This window comes from Rana temporaria, chromosome 3 (genome assembly GCF_905171775.1).
Source record: "Rana temporaria chromosome 3, aRanTem1.1, whole genome shotgun sequence".
Lineage (NCBI taxonomy): Eukaryota > Metazoa > Chordata > Amphibia > Anura > Ranidae > Rana > Rana temporaria.
Window position 1 is genome coordinate 422,055,334 of NC_053491.1, and position 15,532 is coordinate 422,070,865.

The 15,532-nt window shown below is 42.2% G+C and overlaps 1 protein-coding gene across 1 annotated transcript in view; it reads right to left on the minus strand.

The window, feature by feature from the left end:
- Positions 1-4,784, minus strand: part of BIN3 (bridging integrator 3) — a 55,939-nt gene extending 51,155 nt beyond the window's left edge. The window contains exon 1 of the mRNA XM_040346167.1: positions 4,653-4,784. Within this exon, the coding sequence (XP_040202101.1) occupies positions 4,653-4,660 (8 nt within the window). The 5' untranslated portion in view covers positions 4,661-4,784. The remainder of the gene's footprint in view (positions 1-4,652) is intronic.
- Between the last annotated feature and the right edge of the window lie 10,748 nt (positions 4,785-15,532).

The following is a 15,532-nucleotide window of genomic DNA, read 5'->3' on the forward strand; positions in this document are numbered from 1 at the left end:
GCTGCCCCGCCCCGCCCCCCCCCCCCACAGCTCAGCGCTCCAATGAGCGAGGAGGGAGAATAGATGAAAGCTGTGACTGACAGTCTACAGCTCTCCGCTCATGGAGCTCTGAAAACTGAGCGATGTGTTGGTGTTCTCAGTGTGGAGGTGCTGGGGTACAGATGCAGCATTGAACCCATGCTGCATCCACTTAGGCAAGTATGATTCTAAAAAAAATTAAATCCTTTACTTCTCTTTTAAAGACTGTCCAAAAGGCAGAACTGAAAACAGAAAAAGGGAGAACACCTTCTGGACCGCCGATTGTGCACATATGCAGCCCTCAGATTCTACATAGCCATAAAACAATATGGAAATAAAACGAATTTTACAGCTTAAAGTGAATGTAAAACGATCAACTTGTAGAAGAACCCATTCAGTTTAAAATAGAAATGAAAAGGAAAAACAATTTTGTATAGATATGAAAGAAATAATAAAAAGAAGTGATTGCATTCCCTCTGTTCTCAGCTGTATATGAGCTGGGGGAAGGAGAAGCAGAAGTACACTGAGCTTCCCAGTAAATGGTTGTGCAGCGGGGGCGTGTCAGGACAAGTCTGATCATTGGAGGAGTGCAGGCTGAGCTCCCAGCACAGCTAAAGAACCGACCACACCTGTGTTCTCCTGCTTAGTGTGGCCAGTTTTAAATAGGAAAGCAAGGGGACTGTCGGGAACACCAGGGATTTCACATAAAGGAAGCAATTCAAAGAGAACAGGATACTTTCTCATACAAGTACATGGTACAGCAGGAACATATCAGGAATATGAAGTGTTGGGGTAACAAACACTTTAATTCATAAAGGCCTTCCTTAGCTGCCCAAAAGAAACATTCCAACAAAATGATTTCTGATCCGGACCACTTATTAGTTGTGCATCGGTTTAAAGCAGTGGTGGTCAACTTTCTTGATATGGGGGGCCCCTGACATCCCCAAAGAGCCGCATATAAAATGGAATGTTACAGAGACTGCAGACATGCAATAAGAGACGGTTAAAGACTGCCAACATATAGGACTTGTCAGATTGTCAACAGACTAGAATTGTTGAAAACTGGGACCATGCCTTAGGAAATTGTCAAAGACTGGAGACACATTATATGAAACCGCTAGATAAGGGATGCACCAACACCAGATTATTTTTGGAAGTATTTATATGTTAGAGCTGTACGATTCTGGCTAAAATGAGAATCACAATTTTTTTGCTTAGAATAAAGATCACGATTTTCGCAATTTTTTTTTTAAAATTCATTAAAGTGTATTTTTTTCCTGCCAAAAATGCATTTAACTGCTTGCCGACCGGCCCAAGCCGATATACATCGGTAGAATGGCACTCCTGCGCAAACTGATGTACCTGTACATCAGTTCGCAAAAGCAGTATAGCGGGTGGACTCGATGTCTGCTGGCGGCCCGCGATCACGGCGAGGTGAGGCAGAACAGGAAATTGTCCATGTAAACAAGGCATTTCCCTGTTCTGCCTAGTAACGAAGCTTCGTATGGAGAAACGCAGTGTCGGGCGGAGCAACACTGACGTCACTACGCCCCCAGCTGACTGGCTCGAGCCGCGGCTGGATGACAGCAGTGTTTTTCAAACTGTTTTACTACTTGGAAAATGTTTGTTTGGATGTCAGTACCCTGAATATCAAAATAAAGGGACGTTTATCTTTGATATACTGCACCAAGAAGCTTTTTATTTCTTCCCCCTACCATACCCTTCTACAATACGTCCTGTGCTGGGAGTGATTTCCATTTGTTGGGAGTAATCCTGTCCGTGGCACGATCGCATGCACTTGGTCCAGACGCCTTTGGTGGAGGAAGATCGGATTAGAGCAGAAATGATCGGTTACTGTGGAGCCCTGTGGAGACTCACTGAGCCTTTATGACAGATCCGATAAGCGGCCTCTTTATACACCATTTCTGCAGATTCGAGACGAAGAGTGCCTTTTTTACACATACTTCTGATCAAAAGTTAGCTGTGCTTTCAGCCACCATTTATTGGACTTTGTTTGTGTGTCCTTTGTTGTATCACACTGAACATTTTAAGTTAATTAAGTTTATTCACTTGCACCTTTATTTGCACATAAAAGGTTGCGCATTTGTACCTTATTTTTGACATTTTTCCCTTTGGCTGTACATTCCGGCCAAACTGTTAAATGCAGCACCAGTCATACTGATAAAATGAATATATATCTTGTTTGTGTTTTTATGAGGTATCTCTCTTATTATTCACTATATACTTTCTAAGAATAGTTGCACTTTTTTGCACATGGTGGCACTTTTTTTGCAGATTAGTCTTTTTGATCATAGAGGGGGTAGTGCAGATTTTTCCACGTTTACCTGCCTAGTAACATGACAGAGATCTTCTGTTCCCTGTCACTAGGAACATCTATCTCTGTCATGTCAGTGGTAGCCCATCCCCCCCTAAAGTTAGAACACACTGAGGGAACACAGTTAACCCCTTGATCGCCCCCTAGTGTTTAACCCTTTCCCTCCCAGATTGTACAATCAAATTGTATAGTGCATGCTCAGCCTTAGACCCCAAACACACTATTAGATTTTTCTGCAGGATTTTTGTCTTCAGATTTACCAAAACTATATAATATGAGGTCAAACCTTAAGCGTTTCAATTTGTATGCAATCAGGCAGGCCCTTGTACTACATGGTTTTGGTAAATCTGAAGACAAAAATCTGCAGAATAATAGTGTGTATGGGGTCTTATGGTGGCGACACGCTTTTTACTTAAATTTTTTGCCACTTAATCCATTTTCAATTCAATAAAAACGTTCTAATCTACAAACAACCGAATAGCCATGACTTCTCATTCCAACCAATTTAGACTGGATTCCTGTACAAATGACATGCGAATTCAGAGCGGTGCGAATTGAACCATACATAACGTAGGACTCAATTCGCACCAAAAAACATACAGGACCCTTTTTTTGTCTGCACTGGAATCGGATCGGATGGGTATTTCGACCAATACGATCGGATTCCATAGTTTGCACTGCATTCTGTGAAAAGATTTAGGGGTGTCATTAAAGAGGAAGTAAACCCTCTCGTTAATAAAATAAAAAAAACAACATGCAAGGCAAAGGCATAATGAGCTAGTATGCATACTAGCTCATTTTGAATTACTTATCCGAGATTGAAGCCCCCGCAGCGGCCTTCAGTCGCCTCCTCCGACACCACCATCTTTTCCGGGTATCGCGCCTCCGGCGCTGTGACTGGCAGAAGCTGCGATGACGTCACTCCCGCGCATGCACACGGGTGCTGCCACTAACAGCATGGTCGCCCTTAGAAACGGCACGCTCAGTGCGCCTGCGCCATAGACATCAGTGCCGCTATTTCTGCAAATATCTCCTAAACCTTTTAGAATTGGGAGATATTTCTTGCACCTACAGGTAAGCCTTAATCTAGGCTTACCTGTAAATTAAAGTGGTTGTAATGGGTTTACAACCACTTTAACTTTATATTGACACCTGCAGCCTAGGGTTGCCACATCATCCCTTTAATCCAGGACGCCTATTAATTACACAGGTTCTGTAGCTGATTTAATGCAGATAAGGCACCAAGTGAGTTTAATTACCACCTTAATCAGCCACAGAACCTGTGTAATTAATGTGTCCTGGATTAAAGCGATGATGTGGCAACCCTACCATAGCCGTTCACAGAGCACAGTGTGAACTGCCTGCGATTCTGATGCAGTGTGGGAATCTCTGCAGTTCCTGCACTGTATCAGGATACCTCCCAACTTTCTGAGATGGGAATGAGGGACACCTGTCAGCAAAAGTATGCAGGCATAGGACACACCCCTTGCCACGCCCCCTTAAAGGAGAAATGTACACAAAAATAAGATTGGTTGAACCCACAAGTGCTTTTTTTCCCACTACTATTTCTTTATATTGGCTTTTGGAATTTACAAATGCAGCAATTTAGAAATCAGATGAAAGGTTTAGTGCTGGGAAACACTTTTTGATAGATAAAAAGTGCATTTTATATACATCTGTATAGTTCAGACCAAAATGAGGGACAAATGAGGAGAATGAGGAGAATGAGGGACAGAGGGACATTGCTCCAAATCAGGGACAGTCCCTCGAAATCAGGGACAGTTGGGAGGTATGTATCAGTGTGAACCGGCCTTAGACTCAGAGTCAAACCAAGTCGATCAGCCAGGGTGGGGAAAAAAACGATCAATTATTTCACATCGATCCGCAGCACTGATATTTTTGGATTATGAAGACGGTTGTATTTCGATTGATCAGATTTTGAGATTACAAACAGAGCAGAGGATTGATAACTTAGAGTAATAACTGAGTAATCGATCGAAATTCACTCCCCCCAGGCCTGGCACATTGATAGTATGGATTATCAACTAGAGATTGATTATTCCTATGGGAAGAGATAATTATCACAGCTTGATTGGCCACCATAATAAAGATAAAGCCAATAACTAAGACGACTGAGCCACAACTGAATGGAAAACGATAGACTGTGACAAGTGACACTTCCACAGACAAGTCCCTTCCACCCACAGCCTAGCACTGCCCACGGAAAGCAGAGAGAGCTGGTGACACCGGACACAACACACACACAGAAGCTGTAGAAGAGGTATGGCCGCCCACTCACCAACTCATCTTCCCCGGGTCCGTCCTCCCCGCTCTCGGTGTTTTACTTCTCCGTCTTCCGGGTTTCTGTCGCCAAACAGGAAGTTTACATTCCGAATCCTCACTCGCCTGACCGGAGATGACGTCATCGGAGGGCGCGGCCACGTGTTCGGCTACTCTCGTAGGACCTCGTAAGCAAGCGGGAGAGTTTCCATAGGAACCGCAATCAAAGTGAACTGCGCATGCTCAGAGTAATTGGCGGCAAGTGCGGCTGTGAAGGGGAGCAGTGGTCTGTGAGGAGGAACCACCTTACCCAGAGTAAAGCTTCCCTCTATAAAACTGTAGTTATTAGGTAGAATAAATCTCCAATACTGTCAGTGTTGTAGCACTGTCCTAAAAATAAAGGCACACCGTAAATTAAAGCAGGCCTTCACCCTTGAAAAGCACGTCTGCTGTTCTGACACCTACCCCCTCCTTAAAGCAAAGCTCCACCCAAAAGGAGAAGCTCAGTTTGTTTGCTTCCTCCCCCTCTCCGTTGCCACATTTGACACCTTTCGAGGGGGGAGCAGGTACATATTCCCACTTCCAGGAGACCTCACTGTGGTGAGGTCCCACAGAAGTTCATTCCCCCGCCTCTGGACCATTCACAAAGCACGCTTCGTGCATGCGCAGTGGCGGTTTCCCTTATAAGGAATGGCGGTGCCGGCAGCACCCGAGAGCTGATTAAAAAATCAGTTGGGGTGCCGGCATCGCGAGATCCCTGGATAGGTAAGTGTCCTAATTTTAAAAGCTGCTGACTTTTATTTTTTTGGTGGGAGGGGGGGGGGGCTGGAGCTCTGCTTTAAGCAATGTAAAAGGGCCCTATGGTGTAGAGTTTACCTCAAAATCCATACCAGACCCCCCCCCCCCTGTTTTTTTTTTTTCACTTTCTTTTATTGCCGGAAATGTTTTTTTTTACATTTAGTTATAAACCAAAACTGCCAAATTCCGGTGTTTAGCAAAGTTTAGGAGGATTTAGTAGAGTTAAGGAGCTGTCAGTTTTTTTTTCTGACAAAACGCTGATGCTCCAGAACACGCTGGCAGAGGTTTTTTTTCTGACGCTAAACTCTCTTCCCAAAAAGATCTGATAAAAGCCTATGTGTGCATGAACACATAGGATAACATAACACTATGTAAAAACACCCAGTGAGCATGAGGACATGCTTTCAGGGTGTACCCTTTTCTTCAAGGTCCAAGCAATAGGAATTAGTAATGCTTTGACCTTGATCAAGGGGGTACACCCCAAAAGCTTGTCCTTAAAATTTGGATGTTAGTGCAAATAAAAAAAAGTATCACAGACAGTACCCAATTTTTTGTCACTAATACAGCTATAATTACCTTAAAGTGGAGGTTCACCTGGAAATTAAATTTTTTAACATTAGATTCATGCTCATTTTGTCAAGGGGAATCGGGTAGTATTTTTAAAATCAAAGCTGTACTTACCGTTTTAGAGATACATCTTCTCCGCCGCTTCTGGGTATGGGCTGCGCGACTGAGCGTTCCTATTTGATTGACAGTCTTCCGACAGGCTTCCGAAAGTAGCCCGAACGTTGGTGCGCAGGCGCCGTATAGAGCCTTCTTTTGGCTACTCGTGACGCGATAGATGCGACCGTCGGAAGCCTGTCGGAAGACTGTCAATCAAATAGGAACGCCCAGTCCCGAAGACCATACCCGGAAGCGGCGGAGAAGATGTATCTCTAAAACGTTAAGTACGGCTTCGATTTTAAAAATACTACCCGATTCCCCTTGACAAAATGGGCAAAAGAATATAACAGAATATGTAAAAAGGAAATGAAGGACGCAAAAAGTCAAAACAAACAACAGATTGCAAAATATAATAGGACAAACTCCCAAAAATTCTACAAATATATTAATAGTAAAAAGGTCAGGTCTGAGCATGTAGGCACTTTACAAAAAAAAAATCTAGATTGGGTGACTGGGGACAAAGTAAAGGCAAATGTATTAAATACTTTCTTCAGCTCTGTGTATATAAAGAAGCATGGGGGATGGGGGTTCATGTCCATAATGGGGATGGTATTGACACAGCCTCAAATGATCCGCAATGGCTCAAAAAGTATATGATCCAGAAATATTTAGACAGAATAAAGGTGGATAAAGCATCTGGACCTGATGGCATCCACCCACGGATCCTAAAAGAATTGAGCTCTGTAATTTCAAGGCCATTGTTTCTAATTTTTAAGGACTCGATTATAACTGGAATAGTACCACTGGATTGGCGCAGGGCCAATGTGGTGCCCATATTTAAAATGGTATCAAAGTCTTTACCAAGTAACTGTAAGTCTCTTAGTTTAACTTCTATAGTCGGGAAGATACTGGAGAGTTTAATAAAAGACCACATAGATGAGTTCTTAAAGCAACAGACAGCATGGATTCATGAAAAACATAAGTTGTCAAACAAACCTGATTTCTTTTTATGAGGAGGTAGCTAAAACCTTAGACAGTGGACGTGGTATACCTGGACTTTTCCAAAGCATTTGACACAGTTCCCCACACGCAGCTCATATGTAGGGGAAAGTCTACAGGCTTCGAAAGATCAATTTTGTAAATGGATAGAAAACTGGCTAAAAGACAGAATTCAGAATAGTTGTTTATGACTCGTACTTGGAATGGTCTAAGGTTTTCAGTGGTGTACCCCAAGGTTCAGTGCTGGGACCATTACTTTTTAATATCTTTATAAATGATATTGGGTCTGGGATTAAAAGTAAAATTTCTGTCTTTGTCGATGACACTAAACTATGCAGTAGAATAACGTCCTTACAGGATGTCTCCAATTTACAGGACAGCCTCACTGCACTGTCTAATTGGGCAACTAAATGAGAAAAAGAGGAAATATGGACAGCCGCACACCAAAAAGTTTTGCTTCGTGGATTGCCGGCACCCATTTGTTCCTGAGTAAGGATGAGCTCCGGCGTGTTCGCATTGAACATGTGTGGAGCCCGCCAGGAAGTCGGCACCCGCGCTGCGCTAATCACAGCCAGGCAGACATTTCCCGATCTCTTCACCCGAGCATCGGGAAATGTATGCCTGGCTGTGATTAGCGCAGCGCGGGTGCCGACTTCCTGGCAGGCTCCACACGTGTTCAATGCGAACACGCCGGAGCTCATCCTTATTCCTGAGAGGACACTGATTGCACAGTGCACTCACCTGGAGCGTCAGTTTTCTCCTTCCCTAATGGCAAATGAGGTTTAATGTTGATAAATGTAAAGTTATGCACTTGTGGGCTAAGAATATGCATGCATCACACATACTAGGGGAGTACAACGGGGGGGAATCAATGGTGGAGAAGGATCTGGGGGTTTTGATAGATCATAAGCTCAATAATAGCATGCAATACCAAGCTGTGGTTTCCATAGTGAACAATGTCCTTTCATGTATTAAGAGAGGTATGGACTCCAGAGACAGAGATATAATTTTGCCCCTGTACAAATCCTTAGTAAGACCTCATCTGGAATATGCATTTCAGTTTTGGGCACCAGTTCTCAAAAATAATATCAGGGAACTGGAGAAAGTGCAGAGAAGGGCAACCAAACTGATAAGAGGAATGGAGGAGCTCAGCTATGAGGAAAGATTAGAATAACTGAATTTATTCACTATTGAGAAGAGGAGATTAAGGGGGTTATGATCAACATGTACAAATATATAAGGGGTCCATATAGTGAACTTGGTGTTGAGTTATTCACTTTAACCACTTAAGACCCGGACCTTTAGGCAGCTAAAGGACCTGGCCAGTTTTTGCTATTCGGCACTGCGTCGCTTTACCTGACAATTGCTATCAAAAAGGCCTGGATTTTTTCCTTCACCACTTCAGGCCCAGGCCAATTCTGACACTTTGTTTCTACATGTAAAGATCATCTTTTTTTGCTATTTTTTGCTAGAAAATTACATAGAACCCCCAAACACTATATATATATATATATATATATATATATATATATATATATATATATATATATATATATATATATTAGCAGAGACCCTAGAGAATACAATGGCGGTCATTGCAACTGTTTATCTTGCACAGTATTTGCGCAGCAATTTTTCAAACGCGTTTTTAAAAAAAAAAAACATTTTAGTGCTTAAAAAAAAAAAACAGTACAGTTAGCCCAATTTTTTTGTATAATGTGAAAGATGAAGTTACGCCGAGTAAATAGATACCTAACATGTCACGCTTCAAAATTGCACACGCTTGTGGAATGACGCCAAACTTCGGTACTTTAAAATCTCCATAGGCGACGCTTTAAATTGTTTTAACTGGTTACATGCTTTGAGTTACAGAAGAGGTCTAGGGCCAGAATTATTGCTCTCGCTCTAACGTTCGCGGCTATACCTCACATGTGTGGTTTGAACACCGTTTTCATATGTGGGCGGGGCTTACGTATGCGTTCGCTTCTGCATGCCAGCACACAGGGGCACTTTAAAAAAAAATTTTTTATTATTATTGTTAATTTTACTTCTTTTTTTTAACATTTTGACACTTTAAAAAAAAAAAAAAAATGTTGATCACTTGTAAACATCCCTTCTAATAGGAATATGCATGACAGGACCTCTTTATAGTGAGATATGGGGTCAATAAGACCCCACATCTCACCGCTAGGCTGGGAAGGCTAAAAAAAGCCGAAGCCGAAGCAGCACCGTTTATTTTGAATGCAGAGGCCGGGCGTGACGTCATAACATCGCCCCCGGCCTCCGACGATCATAGAGACTTCAGCGACCATCTGGTCCACCAGAATTCTTTGTGATCTGCACCCGGGGAGCGGCGGTACCTGTCACCGATCGCACAGGTGAGTCGGTAGAAGCACCGGAGGGCGGCGGGGGTATGTCCCCTTTCGCCGCCCGTAGGAACGATCAAGTGGCGGAACAGCCGCTGTGATCGTTCCTATGGTGTAGGGAATCGCCAGCTGAAATTGCCGATATCTGAATGATGCCTGTAGCTTCAGGCATCATTCAGCTATATCCCCACAAAATACCACAAAGCCCAGGACGTCATATGACGTCCTCTGGGTGCAAAGTGGTTAATGTATACAATATAACTGGGGACTAACATTTATAGGTAAAGTTGATCCAGGGAAAATCCGATTGCCTCTCGGGGGATCAGGAAGGAATTTTTTCCCCTGTTGTAGTAAATTGGATCATGCTTTGCTGGAGTATTTTCCTTCCTCTGGATCAACTGTGGGTGTAGGTTTGTGTATATAGGATTGTATTTTTTTTTTGGATGAACTTGTGTGTTTTTTCAACCTGACTAACTATGTAACAATGCGGCAACATTACTTTATTAAAACACCAAAGGATAAAGCATGTAAAATCCAGCAACATGAACTTACATAAAACACTGTGGCCTGAACATGAGCCAGTTGGTCACACGCAAACTATATAGAGACCAGGATGGTAACTAAATTGAATATATACAGTTATATATATATTGGACGCAGATACAATTTTAGTTTGTTTTGGGTATTTACTAAATATAGTTATATAATGTATATGGGATGAAAGTGCACACTCTCAGGTTTATTTTGAGGGTATGTACATCCAAACCGGAAAAAGGGTTTAGGAATTGAGGGCCAGATTCACGTAGGGGAGCGGCGGCGTAACATATCGTAGATACGTTACACCGCCGCAAGTTTTCATCGCAAGTGCCTGATTCACCAAGCATTTGCGATGAAAACCTACGCCGGCGGCGCAAGGCGGGCCAATTCAAATGGGCGTGTGCCATTTAAATTAGGTGCGCTCCCGCGCCGGACCTACTGCGCATGCTCAGTTTCGTAATTCACGTTGTGCTTTGCGCGCCGTGACGTAATTTTTTCGAACGGCGACGCTCGTAGCGTAATTCCGTATTCCCGGACAGCTTACGCAAACGACGTTCATTTTTAAATTTCGACGCGGGAACGACGGCCATACTTTATACAGCAATACGATTGCTGTGTAAGGATAAGGCACCAAAAACGACTACTAACTTTGCGACGGGAAACTAGACTAGCGGCGACGTAGCGAACGCGAAAATCCGTCGTAAATCGCCGTAACTCTTAATTTGCATACCCGACGCTGGTTTACGACGCAAACTCCCCCCAGCGGCGGCCGCGGTACTGCATCCTAAGATCCGACAGTGTAAAACAATTACACCTGTCGGAATCTTCTGGCTATCTATGCGTAACTGATTCTATGAATCAGTCGCATAGATAGTCTGAGAGATACGACGTCGTATCAGGAGATACGACGTCGTATCTCGTCTGTAAATCTGGCCCTATAGCTCTTAAAGCGTTTGTTACCCCCCCCCCCCCCCCCAGAAAAAAAACAGATCCTGTTCCCTTAAAGCATGTTATACAGCACTGTGCTTGTGCTGTGTAATTTGGCCCCCTGTAACACCTGTGTCCACCAGCCACCCACGATCACGGTGCAGATCAAGGCGGGTCCCCGTTCTGACAGGAGACAACATTGAGATCTGATGTTCTTGGTGATCAGGAACGGCAATCTCTGTGTTGTCCCAGTGAGCCCATCCCCCACACAGTTATAACACACCCAGTGCCAATTTAGTTGCCCTGCCAGTGTCATTTAATGCCAGTGTCATTTATACATCGATTTATACATCGATCAGCGATTTTTTTTTTTTTTTTTGCATTTAGCGATTTTGTATTGGTGCCACTGGTCCCCAAAAAGTGTCACTTAGGGTCAAATTCGCCCGCTGCAGCTTATTGGGATTTTGTTAAAAAATATGTAGCAAAAAAAAGCTCCATTTGTGGAGTAAAAGGGACATCAATTTTTTTTAAGTACAACGGTCATTAAGGGGTAAATCTTTCTGGGGCTGAAGTGGGGCTGAAGTGGTTAAGAATAGCCTCCTACCCTCCCCCCCCCCCCCCCCCCCCCAATTGGACAATTTATCAAAAACTGTTTCATGGCCAGGTGTGGGCTACTCCTTTGTTACTTCTTCATCAATTAAACAGGTAAAAGGTCTGGAGTTGATTCTCAAGCCCTGTACACACGATGGACCGTTTTCATTGCGTGTGGGCCCCATCGGTTTGTTTTCCATCGGTGAAAAATAATAGAACATGTTTTACATTTTTCCTATGGATAAAAAACCGATAGAAAAAAACAATCGTCTGTGTGGAAGTCCATTGGTCAAAAATCCATGCATGCTCAGAATCAAGCCGAAGCATGCTCAGAAGCATTGAACTTAATTTTTCTCAGCACGTTGTGGTGTTTTACGTCACCGCGTTTTGGCACGGTCTGATTTTTGACTGATGGTGTGTAGGCAAGACTGATGAAAGTCAGCTTCATCAAAAAAAATCTATCAGATTAGATTCCATCAGATATCCGATCGTGTGTACAAGGCTTAAAGCGGAGTTCCGGTCACAATTTCACTTTTTATATATAAATACCCCTGTAATACACAAGCTTAATGTATTCTAGTAAAGTTAGTCTGTAAACTAAGGTCCGTTTTGTTAGGTTGTTACAGCATTTAGACACTTTATAAAATATAAATTGACTGGGGCCATCTTAAGTGTGGGCATCATAAAGCCAGACTGTATGACTTGCTGGATTTCAGCCTTGCAGATCTCGCACATGCTCAGTGCTGCACAAGCAGTGTAATAGGTTTCAGAACATGTTTCAGCACCTGTAATGTCCAAGTCACATGATTCTTCGAGACTGGGGAGTGCACAGACTCCTGGAAAGTTACACCCACTACATTCCCAGGAGTCTGTGCGGTGTAGGTTAGGAAGCTTAAGCACCTAGTTGCAGGAAGTGGGAAGATTAACTATTCTGCCTAGCAACAACACTTTTAAGGCATCTAAAAAAAAAAACATTTTCTTAAAGGACTAATGACATTTTTTTAAAACTACTGATGTAATGTTATATTTATGGGTGGAACTCCACTTTAAGTGTGATATTTGCATTTGGAATCTATTGCTGTGAGCCTACATCATGCGTTCAAAGGAACTGTCCATGCAAGTAAAATAGGCCATTGTTAGACTTCAAAAACTAAACAAATCCATCAGAGAGATTGCAGCAACATTAGGAGTGGCCAGATCAACAGTTTAGTACATTTTGAGAAAATTAGACTGCACTAATGAGCTCTGCATCATAAAAAAATGCCTGGATGTCCATGGAAGACAACAGTGGTGGATGATCGCAGGATCCTCTCTATGGTCAAAAAAAAACATTCACAACATCCAGACAAGTGAAACGCACTATCCAGGAGGTGGGCGTATCATTGTCAAAGTCTACAAGAGTCAAGAGAAGACTTCATTAAGAGCAAATACAGAGGATTCACCACAAGGTCCAAACTATTCTTAAGCCTGAAGAATAGAAAAGCCAGATTAGCCTTTGCCAAAAAACATCTAAAAAAGCCAGACCAGTTCTGGAAATGCATTCTTTGGACAGATGAAACAAAGATTAATCTGTACCAGAATGACAGAAAGAAAGGAGTGTGGAGAAGGCTTGGAACAGCTCATGATCCAAAGCACACAACGTCATCTGTAAAACATGTGATGGCATGCATGGCTTCCAGTGGCACTGAGTCATTGGTGTTTTATTGATCATGTGACAGAAGACAGAAGCAGCCAGATGAATTCTGCAGTGTTTAGAGATGTACTGTAAGCCCAGATTCAGCCAACTGCAGCAAAGTTGATTGGATGGCACTTCACAGTACAGATGGACAATGATCCAAAACACACTGGAAAAGCAACCCAGGAGCTTTTGAAGGAAAAGAAGTGGAAAATTCTGCAATGACCAAGTCAATCACCCGATCTCAACCCAATTGAGCATGCATTTTTACTTGCTGAAGGCAAAACTAAAGACAGAAAGACCCACAAAGATCAACTGAAGACGGCTGAAGTAAGAGCATCACAAAGGAGGGAACCCAGTTCTTGGTAATGTCCATGGGTTCCAAACCTAAGGCAGTCATTGCTAGTAAAGGATTCTCGACAAAATATTAAAAATTAACATTTTATTTATGATTAAATTCATTTATCCAATTACATTTAAGCCCCTGGAAATGGGGGGACTGTGTATAAAAAAGGGTTGCAGTTCCTAAAAATTTTACTTGATATTTATGTTCAACCTCTTGAATTAAAGCTGGAAGTCTAAACTTCAAATTCATTTGGAATGTTTTGTTTTAATTTTATTCCGGTGGCATACAAAGCCAAAAGTATGAAAATTGTGCCTGTGTCCAAATATATATATATACAGTGGGGATCGAAAGTTTGGGCACCCCAGGTAAAAATTTGTATTAATGTGCATAACGAAGCCAAGGAAAGATGGAAAAATCTCCAAAAGGCATCAAATTACAGATTAGACATTCTTATAATATGTCAAAAAAAGTTAGATTTTATTTCCATCATTTATTCTTTCAAAATTATAGAAAACATAAAAATGGCGTCTGCAAAAGTTTGGGCACCCTGCAGAGTAAATATCTTGTACTGTCCCCTTTGGCAAGTATCACAGCTTGTAAACGCTTTTTGTAGCCAGCCAAGAGTCTTTCAATTCTTGTTTGAGGTATCTTTGCCCATTGTTCCTTACAAAAGTCTTCCAGTTCTTTGAGATTTCTGGGCTGTCTGTCACGCACTGCTCTTTTAAGGTCTATCCATAGATTTTCAATTATGTTGAGGTCAGGAGACTGTGAAGGCCATGGCAAAGCCTTCAGTTTACGCCTCTTGATGTAATCCCCCGTGGATTTTGAGGTGTGTTTAGGATCATTATCCATTTGTAGAAGCCATCCTCTCTTTAACTTCAGCTTTTTCACAGATGGCATCAAGTTACCATCCAAAATTTGCTGAAATTTTATTAAATTCATTTTTCCTTCTACTCGTGAAATGTTCCCTGTGCCACTGGCTGCAATACAACCCCAAAGCATGATTGATCCACCCCCATGCTTAACAGTTGGACAGAGGTTCTTTTCATTCCGGCCAAAAAGTTCTATTTTTTTTTTCTCCCACTTCAGACTCCACCGACCACGAGACTTGCTCACAATCAGATTGCTTATTATGTCTCTATTTAGGCTTCGCATCATTTGTGGGTAATTTATTTTTAGGTAAAAAAATAATTTATAAATCTCCATATATAAAGAAAGTGAGTATGTATTTTGCTTACTTTTACAGAGCTTTAAACTTTTCTTCCTTAATTGTTGTAACCCTTCTACCCATTCCCTTCCCACCCCCCCTCCCCCCGGGACTCCAGTTACCTTTCTATCTTGTTACTTTCTTATATTGTCGTAATCCTTAAAGGCATGAGTAAATAAGAAGAAAAAAAAAAGTCTAATAAGGTCCTATGCACCCATCAAATCCGCAAACGTCATTGACTTTTTGAACTCTATCCATTTAGACCAGATCTCTTCATATTCCTCTAGGCCATCTGTATCAGAAAACCTTAAAAATTCTAAATTTTGAATGAGATTTATTTTATTGCACCATTCGCTAATAGAGGGACTTTCCCTGTCTTGCCAATGACTGGCTATCAGGCTTTTAGCAGCTGTTAACAGATGTGGTAGTAGACTTTTCTGATATAGTTTATTTGGTAATCTGATCCTCTGGTGCAAGCATCCCCAGGGGTCATCTGGAATCTCTAAGTCCGTTATTTTGATTATTAAATATCTAATCCTGCTCCAATACCGTTTAATTTTTGGACATCGCCACCATATATGAGCCATATCTCCGATCTGTCTGCATCCGCACCAACAAAATTCTGAGGCTTCTTTCTTATATTTATGGGCTTTGTCTGGAGTAATATACCACCGCGTCAGACATTTATAATTTAATTCAGTTATTTTATTGTTTGCTGAGGAGGCGTACACTCTTCTCCATATTTGTTTTAATTCTGGTATACTCAGAGAGGACCCCAGTTCTTCCTCCC